The sequence below is a fragment of the Aphelocoma coerulescens genome, chromosome 6, assembly GCF_041296385.1.
Source record: "Aphelocoma coerulescens isolate FSJ_1873_10779 chromosome 6, UR_Acoe_1.0, whole genome shotgun sequence".
In the NCBI taxonomy this organism is placed as follows: domain Eukaryota; kingdom Metazoa; phylum Chordata; class Aves; order Passeriformes; family Corvidae; genus Aphelocoma; species Aphelocoma coerulescens.
The window spans coordinates 16,224,468-16,236,665 of NC_091020.1; the positions used below are offsets into that span (position 1 = coordinate 16,224,468).

Here is a 12,198-nt window from a genome sequence, read left to right on the forward strand (position 1 = left end):
CCAGTAAGTGCTAAAATGAACTGGTAAACATAAAGGCCAACAGTGTTCAAAATTACTTTCCTTCTGCACTCTGACCAAACAACAGAAAGAGTGAGCTTTCAAATCCTGTACTTGCAAAGACTTTTAATAAAAGACTAACTATTGGTGACCTTCCACTCTTTTCAGAGATAAAGAAATAATGAGTGATTTTAGCATTTAAATGAGAAACAGAAGAGGCCAAAAAGCACTCCGTATGTACCCTTAGCAATGTGCACATTACCAAAGGACAGTCTGCAGTTTAGGGCCTCAGACAATTCAGCCTGTAGACTGCAACTGTGAGCACACACGTGCACAATCTGTAACCGAAGGGAGTGCCAAGAACCATTTCCTAAAGAGAGTGTGCGCTGCATAGAGCTGTACTGAGGAGAGACTGGGTGCCCAGGGGAGAGCAGAGCTGTGCTGGAGCTTACATTGTGGATGCGGAAGAGGCAGAGCGCCACGACGTGAGCGCACCACTTGGCCCCGGCGCCGCAGGTGCAGCTGCACGACGTGATCCGGCACCGGTCAAACATCACCGCCACGTTGTACGCGCCCTTGGGGGGCACCATCTGGGGGGGCACCACAGTGGCACTCAGATGGAAACCTGTGCAAATTCAAAAGTCCAAAGTTACTCTTTGGGTATTTGGGAAAAAGATTCAGCCGGCACAGAAATACAGGTATATGCCATTTAAACACTGAAACAGTATGTCTGGCAACAACATTCTTATAAGGATGGACATGGACCTAGAATCTCCAGCACTTTTTTCTTCCCAACCATGGGAAGAAAATGCCTGAATATTAGCAGAGAAGCATAATATGTTACAAGAGACTCCAAAATACCAGCTTTTAATATGTTAATTAATTAATTTCTCTTATTATTTAACAGAGAAAAGCAAAAATGGATAAAGTCATCCCTGAAAAGTGTCAGGCTTTGTTCACAGGGTCAAAGCTAGACTATATATACACATTTTAGGCATAACTTCTGTGCTAAGTCTGGCTACAGTGCAGAACGGGCTAGGTGACTGGTTAGGAATTATTTCCAAGTCAATAAATTTTCACAATTTCACAGTCAACTAAAGAAGGCAGCACTTAGCCTGAACACTTACTTTCACTTTGTGGCTTCAGAAACTACCCATTTGTCATAAATTATGCACCTCCTAGCAATTTTGTTAATTTTCCTTTTTTATAAATCATGAACTCCGAAGACAAAAAAAACCCTCTTGCTTAGACTAAAATCAATGGAAAGGAGAAATTTCAGAAATAACACTTGAATGAATCCAGCCCCATCATAAACAAATAAATTATGACAAAGGACTTTAACAAGGCTTAGCTTCACATAAACTCATGTACAGTGCATATGAGTTGTACTCATAATGCAGCTTCCTCTGCCTATGTCCCTCTGGAGATACTGCTCATCCAGAGGGACACATATAATCAGGGTAAGGCCACCAGGAGCATGAATCTTCTACCCATCTTTAAGGTGCCTATCAGCAGTTAGTCATCCTCTACAGGAATGAGTAGCAGTCTAAGAATTTTTCTGCTAATCTTGAATTCAGTTTTAATGAAGCACACAAAGCACCAAGGGCATCAAAGTCATCACCAAACTTCAATTCAACAGTCTACCTTAAGTGAAAAAACATGGCTTGGGACAGATGATAGTTTCTCCATAATGAGGGCAAGGAAGGAGATTATAAATCCACACTACTAAGTTTTTATTATGATATTGTGGGAACATAAAAATGATGGTGTTCAGGAGTGCACGTGACCTACTAAATTAATTCCATTTAAAATAATGTCATAATTTCCTTCTCAAAATATAATCCCCATACCAATACAAATTTGCTCTTACCTTGCTTAACCTTTCTATTTCTCCTGTTCACCACAATTCAAATCCTCTCCCTGATGTGATTATTTTCATTAGTACACATAATGCCACCCAAATTCTTCAGCCATTTTAGCAATCGGAACAGAATCAAAACAAAAGAAGGCATTCACACAAAATTACTGCCCTGCTTATTACCAGATACAGTTGTTAATTTATGTTTCACATTTGGATAATACAACCCAAACAGTTCAGCTAGTCCTTCTGTTATACTAAAAGCATCTCAGAATAATGCTCTGGTTTTCACATAAGCAAATTAGGCATTTCACAAGTTGGAATTGCAGCAATTCTGTTTCATTGCAAAAAAGAAGTATACAAAAGGTGTTAGAGAAGACTGGATCCCAGCTATAATCTCTTACCAAGCTCCTACCATGACATTCTTCTTTGTATATGAAGAGAGTTAACTGATAATGCAATGATGGAAGAACACATATAAAAAGAGACAAAATTTAAGGAGTTTAACACAATATATCACAAGCTTCAAATCAATCTGCAGATCGACAAACATATCTGACACTGACAATGCTAATTCAAGCAGCACTGCCCAGTTAATTCTTTTGCAACACCAATCTTGCTATACTGAACAATTGTTTGTGGGATGGCACAGGAAACTATATGAAGAAAGAAATCTGGATTATAATTAATGGTTTCTTTTACCAGGAAAAATCAAAGAATCACAGAATCTCTGAGACTGGAAAAGACCTCTAGGATTCCCCGCTCAAGGGCTGCTTCATTTCCTGTGTTTATGCTCCCATTTGTCAGTGTATGAAACTCAATAGTGCAACTACACACCTTAAAATCATTTGAAGCAGACAACTGGAAATACATTCACCCCACCTGTGCTGCCCAGCTTCTGAGCTGCTATTCAAGGAAAAAAAATATCCCACCATTAGATACAGTTCCTCTATGAAGGACAAGGCAACCTTACTATTTAAACAAAGTTTCTTCCTTCCCTTCCACACACAAGCCTTTGTCAAGAATCACAGCTGCTTCTATGTGTACTTGAGAAGTCTACTTCTCACCACCTCCTCTTTTTCCCTACTCTTCTCCCCAAAGCGCAGGTTTTGCCCTAATATTCCCAGCCTTTGTTCCAGTACATTGCTTTACACTTCCTTCCCTTTTTAATGTATTACTGAAACAAGTGCTGACCACAGTCTTTTACTGTCTATTAAATATTTTGCTCTTTTCCTCTGTAAAAGTCCCAGGAATTACTGAATTTCAGCAAGCTGCTTTTTAACTCACTTTCTCTCTCTCAAACATTTGGCTTCCTGAAGTTTACCAGATTCCTTTGAGGCCTCTCTCAGCATTTCAGTCATGACATTGGGAGATTATGAATGCCCTCAAAAGTCAGTTTAATCCTATTTAGCAAAATTTCCAAATCAATGTTGACATTCCAAAATTACTATTTGGTCTCACTGACAACACACTGACACTATGCAAGGTAGTTTTAACTCAATCTGACTTATGTATGAGGAATCACCTCACTTCCATTCCCAAGAATGCCTGCTATTGGTATTACAGTAGACACCGGACTAGATAGTATCCTTTCAGAACCTTTACCCTATTTTTGGGTAACAGTTCATCAGTCTCTTGCAGTTTGCATATCTCAAAGGCTATCTCCTTTTCTTTTTGTTCTCCCCAAACCTTCATAGTACACGTCCCTTTTACTCCTTTTCTCAGGGCTCTTTACCTAAATTTATTAATTTCACTCATCACTGAGAGTTAAGTATTACTGGTTCTAGTAACTAAGCAAACCCACATAAGTCTCTATCCCTCATCACACGAAAATATAGGAAATTTCCTAAATTTCCTCCTTAACATTATACAGTTTTTTATATTATCATTTTTCTTATTACAACCAGGCTCAGTTCCCACATGCCAAATAATATTCTCATTCTGAAGCTTACACTTGCAGGAAAAAAAATCTGCATGGGATTGACACGGCCCACCTTGACATACTATTATTTATTTCACATAATGCCTTCTGGTCAAACAGCTGTCACTGAAAAAGCTATCTCAATATTCTTTTTTGCTTCAAAGGATTTAATGAAAAATCCAGAGTCCAATTCTTTGTATAGACTAGTTTCTATAGCCAAAAAACATAAAAAGAACAAGACAGTAGGAGAAGCTATAAAACCCACTGTCCAACAAGAAGGATTTTTGTCTGCCAAAATACTGCACTATTAATACAATTCTTTTGCTACAAGAATAAACCTTGCAAACCTCCTCTGTGCCATACAGGCACTTTAGGCAAGGCATTCATTTGATCAGACAAGTAGAAAGTCAAGTTCTCTTCAGCAATGAGGAATTTAAGCATTATGAAGACAAACATATCCTATACAGTTTTTTGCAAAATGCTAGGACAGATTAAGGTTCAGAACATTTCTGACCTTTCAGTCCATTTCACAGCTGAGCTGACTGAGGCCAAAATAAAATGCAGCATTTAGCTCAAGACATTGCAAAGAATACATTTGGCAGGGAGTTTAAGCTAGGATGCCAGAAAAGCTTGTTTTGAGACATGGTCATAGCACTGCTGCCCCACTGCAGATATGATTTTGGGACTCTGAAGTATCTAGAGACGTGGAACTGCACTGTTCTTACCTATCTGGAGAGGGTCTTTGACAGCCCTCACCCGGAAGAGCTGCTCCCCTCGCTGGAACTCATCTGCACTGCCATTCGCCAAGCACGAGTACAACCTGCAAGAGATAACCAGAACAGGTCAGAATCAGTCTGGTTTTGAGAAACTTCACAGAATTATCCTCTTTGCTGACATGACTTTTGAAAAATCCTTACTATCTTGAATATGAAGTCCAGGTCTCTCCTACCCTTTTGACATTACAATTCAACCACAAAAATCATTAGTGTCTTGCTAACTGGGTTTGTGTATAGCCACTGGCATTTTTAGGAATTTCAATCTAAGGCTCTGAAATACAAATTCATTCATCATCTAAATTTAAGCCTTTATATACAGTATAATTCAAGGTCTAATGCCAGCACGCCACAAAAAAACCTCCTCCTAGACTAATTATCTGCATGCTCTCGTGAGGTTTTTGTACACCTGTGTCCATCAGAATAATGAGCATATACAACCAGCTGGCTAGCTCTATTCACTAACAGGTGATCTTACATCAGCCCTTCTGACATTACCTCCCCCATCTGATACCTGAACCTTAGACAAACATATCCAAGAACTTTCAGCAAGATTCTTTCTAAAAGAGTGTAGTATCACTACTTTGCAACAAAATTCTGAATGCACAGGCACATGGGTAAACCTCCTATAATATAAAAGCTTCAGCAAAGCTTAGAAAGAGATCTAAAAGCAGAAAATCTTTGACTATGTAGTCACATAGTTAATGTGGAAACATAAGAAATACAGTCATCTGACTATATCAACTCTGATCACTGATTTATTCAGCAAATTCTAGTTCTCCTATTTACACCAACAAAGGACTTGCACTGCAAGCTATCCCCCCTTGGCAATTTCTGAGCCCAGTTAAAGCTTTGACTCCAGCAACATGTTCAAAATGGAAAGATGACTTAGTAAGATTAACACAGGGACAAAACTACAAGCTAGCCTACTGTTAGGCAAATTGAAGGGTGCATTTATTTTGCTATGCTTTACACACAGAACCCAGACATCTACATGGTTTTCCTGGCACATATGCAAGGCAGCTCACCCTAGAATAAAACCCCATATCATAGCATATCATACAGTAATCGATCCATGTATTACTACAAAAGGCACTTGAGAGCCACAGAAGCACCAAATATACAGGACATAAAAAGGACAATGATTCTCCTCAAGTGAAGAGAACCTTTTCTTAAGCATCAGTGAAAGAGAAATAGTATTTATTACCTGATATCTTCCTCATTTTCTGGGAAACTCCAGAAGGCGATTCGAAGTTGCAGCTGCTCAGGCACTGGAGGATAAACCTTCTCCACCACCTCGAATGGAATGTGAAATGCAACCTGTTTTGCAGAGAGTTCCACCAATGGGATCACCAGCCCATCTAGCAAGACAAGAAACAAGACACAATTAGCCATTCAAAGAACAAAACTTGTGAGAGGCTAAGGAGGTCAAAGCAGGGAGCTCTTCCACTTTCTCTTTTATCTCACCACATTCAAGACCCTTTTTGACAGATAGTAAAAGCCAGCACAGAAATCTTCTGAAGAGTTGTCTCTCAACTCCATGTTTGTCTTCAGCCCCTCAGGGCATGGGCACACACCCCAAAAAGACCAGTCCTTGGCAAAAAGAGCTGCATCAGCCTAGCAGACTCAAACTTAGCAAGACTTAAGGTAATCAAGTATTTTTCACACATTTATTTTATGACGTGGCAGCAACATCCTGTGAATTTCAGTAGTTTACACAAAGAACTATTACAACATATATGCACAAGTAGGAATAGAATGGTTATCCAGGAACCTTAGTGTTGAATTTTTTTGACAACACTCAGTATTCAGCTATTTACAAGGTTTTAATTTCAGTAAGTATTTGTTGGTTTATTCCCTTCACCTTCACCTTTCATATGATATCTGTCTTTATACTTTAAGTTCTTTAGAGAAGCAACTGGGAATTCATGTGTCAGTGCAGTGCTAACTGCACTGAGCTCATGAGGATCTTAACTGAAGACAGTAAGAGCTTTATATAAATACATTTAACCATCACCTTTCTACCAAACTAACTCCACTTCTTACATTTTTAACTGCAGATGGAGATTTCTTAACACCTATCTATATCTAAGGCTATAAAACCCTTACATTTCTGCTTTGCTCTGACCTAGATTATACAAAATGCCAGACTTGTCTTATCTGCAAGTACATCCCTGCTTTACTGAGATCACCTCCTGACCCATCACTACAGCAGCCTTGGCTCCCCCATCTTCCAAACCCTGGTGCCAAACCCCTAATTAATTCCGTTTCAGATATTCGATGTTATGTCTCTTTGCCTCCCTCACCAGCCTCTAAAACACCACTGGAAGCCAGGATGTAAATCAATCTGGCCCTCAGCTTTCCCTCTCCACCGGCCTCCAGGCAACATATCAAAGGAAAACTTAAGCCCTGATGTCAGTAAGCACTTTCTCACCCTCTGCCTAGAGACACCCTCCAGTCCCAACAGCTGGGAAAGATGGGATTAGGAGAGGCCTTTCAAAGTGCATGCACACAGCAAAGCAGCCAACATCTCCCCCAGTACTGAGCAGACCTGACAAATGAAAGGATTACATAAATACGGAAAAATCCCACATTTATGATTTTTTTACTGCAGTGAAATTAGATTCATTAGCCACTATTCCCTTCTCCCAGAGTCAGCCTTTTACTACCAGGGTTGTTTCTCCATCACCAGTGACTTATTCTGTTATAGATCCAGTCTCTGTTTTACAGTGCTATAATCCCATTCACAAATGTGAGAGAAGCAGATTATAAAATGAACAACACATGGAAAATGATGTGTTCCTTTCTCTACAGCTAGCAGATAAACAAGTTTTTAGCAGAAAAGTCATTTCATTTACACTTTTGACAACCAGAACAGGTGTGAAGTTTTTATCAAGTCACTAAAAAATACACTACTTTTAATTACTCCCTAGTATTGTTTTTAATTAGTGCAACATAGTCAAATTAATATCATTCCTGCTGCTACTGTAGTAGTAGATACCACAGTAAGTCCAAATTGAATCACCTCCATACTTGAAATTACTCTGAGTGATGAAAGGAGAGGATTTCTCATGGTTTAAAATGCATTTCTTCTACAGAGATACTCTATTCAGTTATCTCATTACACAGTACTAGAAAAGAGGTAACACCTAAACAACCTCTACAAAAGGTAAAAGGCTAAAAAAAATACTTCAGTACTGAGTCAAACACATGCACATTTTTCTGAGAGCTGCAAGCCTGCAGCCTGGATGGTATTTCTTTTTACAAGGATCTGGTGCTGGCTATGAAGGTGAGATTAGAGATGCTACAACATGAGACCTCCTCATCTGCTCCAGCACAAGTCTAGCAGAAGTCAGCCAGCTTGATTTTAATAACTGTACACAGTGAAGTACAGTGAACTGTACAGTGAAGTAAGGTAACAGGCTGACTTTGCACTGAACCCATTAACTGATTCATCAGCTCTACTGCATTAGTAGTAATCAGCACAAGACAGGTGGCCAATTATCTGGCATAACTCAGAGTTCACAGCTGAAACATCTTCAGAATAAGGTGAAATAAAGTAAAACCTGGTGGGGAAAAAAACAACAATCCTACTTACAAAACCATGCACCATTCTAAAATTCTGAATTTTCTATAAGGAAAAAGAGACATGGAAAAAATAGCAGAAAATAACTGGAAAGTAGAAAATAATTTGTCAACCATACTTCAAGGATGAGTGAATTCGCAATAGCTACCTTGGCATACATGTAAATGTTAAAATTGAGAAGTTAAACTGCCCTAAGTTTCAAGGGGGTAGTTGCCCATGTAGCCAAGGTGAGACAATCTTACCTGCAATATGACTCAGAACGTTACAGGGTCTTTTCCCATTAGACCTCCTGAAAAGTGAGCTGGACAGTCCTACTTTGGTGCTTAAACTAGACTTCAAATACTCTCATATGAGTCCTAAACAACAAGAAATCTATTCAAAAGGTTTATTTCTGGATACACAAATCCTGGATTGGTGGATTTATACCTACTTGTAGGTAGGTTCATACCCACTTATATCAAGAGGTATTATCAATAAAACAGACAAAAGGTACTCTCAGGTTCTATAATGAATATTTTTAGCACGGAAGAAAAAAGGAAGTCTGCTAAAAAAGTAAAGGAGAAAGCACTACAGCTTCTGCTCAGAAAGTAAAGATAGGTATAGGAAGGAAGATTGCAAATTTAATATTTAAAAAATTATACAGCAGTAAAGTCAAAGTTCTTGAGATAACTATCCAAGGGAGAAGATAATTTTAAATTGTGGAGCAAAACTAGCAAGAATCACTATTTGCTCTCGGGACACAGACATGATGACCCAAGCAGAACAAAAAGCACATTTCAAGTCTTGGGAGAATAGTCACAAGTAAAGCATAAGCAACCTCAAACAATTCTCACAGGTTAAATGACTAAAAAGCCCAGGTCCGGAAGGGATTTTGAGAAGCAGTCTAATCTATATCTCCTACCTAAAATGCAAGATCGAGCATATCTAAACCATTCTGACTAAATCACACCTCATCTACTTACTGCCACACAGAACATGCAGCTTTCATGAGGACTACCCCACCCTTTTTGCTACTGTTTTATGTGAATTACAGGTTTGATTTTTAGAGCCATTTTGTAATAGCTAAAACTTTAGAATAGATGTAATTACTCCTGCTGGAACAACAACAACAAAACACCTGACCCCACAACAGCCAACACAAGCTGTGCACACAAACCTGCATTTTCACCAGCAGAACAACATCTGTGCCAGAAGGACTTACGACACAGAGATGAACATGTAGCAGTTGCTTAACCTTTCCTGTTAGAGGGTAGGCTGTAATAAGTTGCAGCCAGCAATCACTCATAAAAACAGATCATGTTCAAAATGAGCTAGCAGTATTCCTTCAGCACAGTAACCGAAAAAAAGAGAGGAAACGGCTTAAACAATCAGCAGAATAGGGACCATGAGAATACCAAAGAGCTATTAAACACAACCGAGAAAAAACAACTGGGCTAAACACTGAATGTATCTGTTATGAGGGTATTTCCACTGAGTTACTTTCATTTGACACACATCTCTAAAAATGAACTATACATACAAGTGAATGAATACAAATTCAAGTGAACAAAATTCACAGCAAGAGATAAGACACAGTGCAAAGACAGGAGACATTGCTTTTCCTATATATACCTTTAGAAAAATGGCATGTTAGGCTGCATTATCTTTTTAGATCTGAGTCTACAGCTTTGATTTTATAGCAATCCCTGGTCCCCATCCCACTGTTCCCCTCACCTTTCCCACTGGCATCAGTCATAAATGTAACAAAGACTAACAAAGTAATACAACTACACACAGAACAAGAAGATAAAGAAAATTAAGTGAATCACCTCGGATATCAAAAGCTAAAGTGCAAGAACAGTAAAACTAAGAGGAAATACGCAGAATTCAGTCTTGACCAGTGAGGGAGGTAGGTGGGGGGTGTTTCAAAACCTGTTTTGCAAATCTCATTTTAAAAATAGTAAATAACACAGTGCTTTTTACAGGATTTTCCATGTAGAAAGACAAAACTGTTACTGCAGAATGCACTTACAGCATTTTTGCTTGTTTTATTTAAGTGCCTGTCAGTAAAACGCCCCTTGGCTTAAGTCAGTGATACATTGTCTCTCTGATATCCCTTAAAACCAAAATGTGCTGAGAATTCTCAAACAGGCAAGCAGAGGAAGCATTGCATTTAATCATAACATACCTAAATCAACTCTTTAAAAATATTTGTTTTCATACTGTTTTCTGTACATTTCCTTCTAAAATTCTGCTGTTAGTTTTAGTTTATTCTCTTGTTCTTTTTTTTCTTTCTAGAAATTTATTCTTTAAGAAGTATGTGCCAGAGAAATATAGTCCTTCAGAGCTCAAACTTGGCAAGAAATCAGAAAACTTCACCTTTGTCTTGAACACTGCAATAGTTGAATGTGAATGCTGTGAACATACTTTAAAAACAGTTTCCCTAAGTGAACACTGCAAAATTAAACATAAGCCTTTTAATCAAAAATGTACTTGTTATTTCAAATAAATTATATTCAAGGCATTTAGGCCACTGCTCATACTTCTTCTTCTTCTTCCATTTTACCATATAATCAATATCTTATAAAAAGCAACATGTCTATTAAAAATAAACAAAATCCATCTCTGAACTGAGGATAAGACACATGGTATGTAACAGAAGCATTTTGCAAAAGTCTGAAAACAAGGTACTTTCTCTTCCTTTAAAAGTATTTCTCATGCAAATCTCCATCCACAAGGCAGATGAATTTTAGTTGCCTATTCAAAGAGGTGTTAATTAAGAGCAGAACTGATTCAATGGCTCACAGATACACCACCATTAGCTGGTTTTCTATGACACTAACATTTTGCCCGGTTAAGTCCCAGCCCTACAAAGTCAACAAAAAGGGACCATCAGAAGTGTTGAACTAATATCCTTGCAGCCTATGTAAGCAGTAAGGGTCACAAGACACATTTGTCTGCTTGCCGCTCTACGGCTTTCAAGCAGAGACTTGTGAGATGAGTAGTGAACGTTTACTTTACAATTTCCCAAATTTCAGGCAACATTATAAAAAACAGAGCCCATCTATAATGCACTAGTACATAATACATAGAGATGATGGAATATTAAGAGCATCTTTGAACAGTCTTGGGATTACAATCTTGGAAGTCAATCAGACTAAGTATAACTAAATTAAGCTTCATGGTCCAGTCACAAACAGGATAGCAATGTTTTCAAAGAGGTACAGGAAAAGTTCTCCACCTAAGTGGAAGAGATTTCTCAGCTACTCTGTGCCTGTAAGACTTGGAACATATGAAGTACTGGACCACAACCACCAAGCTCTAGAAGAAAACTAAATACTTAACATAAAAACGCAACTGAAATAGCTAACATAAATTTAAACATACAAAAGAAAGAGAGGCAACACACAAGCACTTAAAACAATTGAAGTATTTACCTTTAAACATCCATACCAAAATGGGTCAAAGGTAGGGGAGAGACGATTTGGAATAAAAGAGTGCAACTAAATTGAACAGCATGAGAAACTTCCATTGCAAAGGCTCACAGATGAACTTCTGGAGCAGCTCTGAAGCTCCATCCTACAGCAAAAGAAAGATTAGCGACACATATGCTGAGAGTAGACCATCCAATAATGCACATTAGATAAAAGAAGAACCTCACTCAAGATGCCCTCTTTCAGGCCTGTATTCAGGTACTTACAATTAGGGATTAATTTCCCTTCAAAAGATCATCAATCTCTCAGTTGCAGATGATCTCTTCAAATCACACAGCTGGTCTCATTGGTGTTCAAGTGAACAGATGCACACATCACAGACTGCTTCAGCTCAACTGGAGCTCCTGGGTGTTCTTATGGCAGTCCAGCAGACACAAGAACTGAGCAGACACCAAGAACAGGCACCACTTTCTTGCCCCAAATACCACACAAGGGAAGAAAAGCAACAGGCAAGCCGAGGGGTGAAGACCCTGAAGCTGAACCAAGACCCTCCTACATCAGAACCTGGCAGTTGAATGGACACAGGGAGCTGCATCTGCACCCAGTCACAGTCTAGCTTGACCATATGCAGAGTGAAGCATCTGAAAACC

The 12,198-nt window shown here is 38.7% G+C and overlaps 1 protein-coding gene across 3 annotated transcripts in view; it reads right to left on the reverse strand.

The window, feature by feature from the left end:
• Positions 1–12,198, reverse strand: part of ZSWIM8 (zinc finger SWIM-type containing 8) — a 59,041-nt gene that overhangs the window by 29,109 nt on the left and 17,734 nt on the right. For 2 of the 3 annotated variants that reach the window (XM_069019357.1, XM_069019356.1), the window contains exons 2-4: positions 5,757–5,910; positions 4,502–4,596; positions 450–622 (exon numbers count right to left, since the gene is read on the reverse strand). In XM_069019357.1, the coding sequence (XP_068875458.1) occupies positions 450–622; positions 4,502–4,596; positions 5,757–5,910 (422 nt within the window). The remainder of the gene's footprint in view (positions 1–449; positions 623–4,501; positions 4,597–5,756; positions 5,911–12,198) is intronic. The other variant, XM_069019358.1, reaches the window with a different exon arrangement.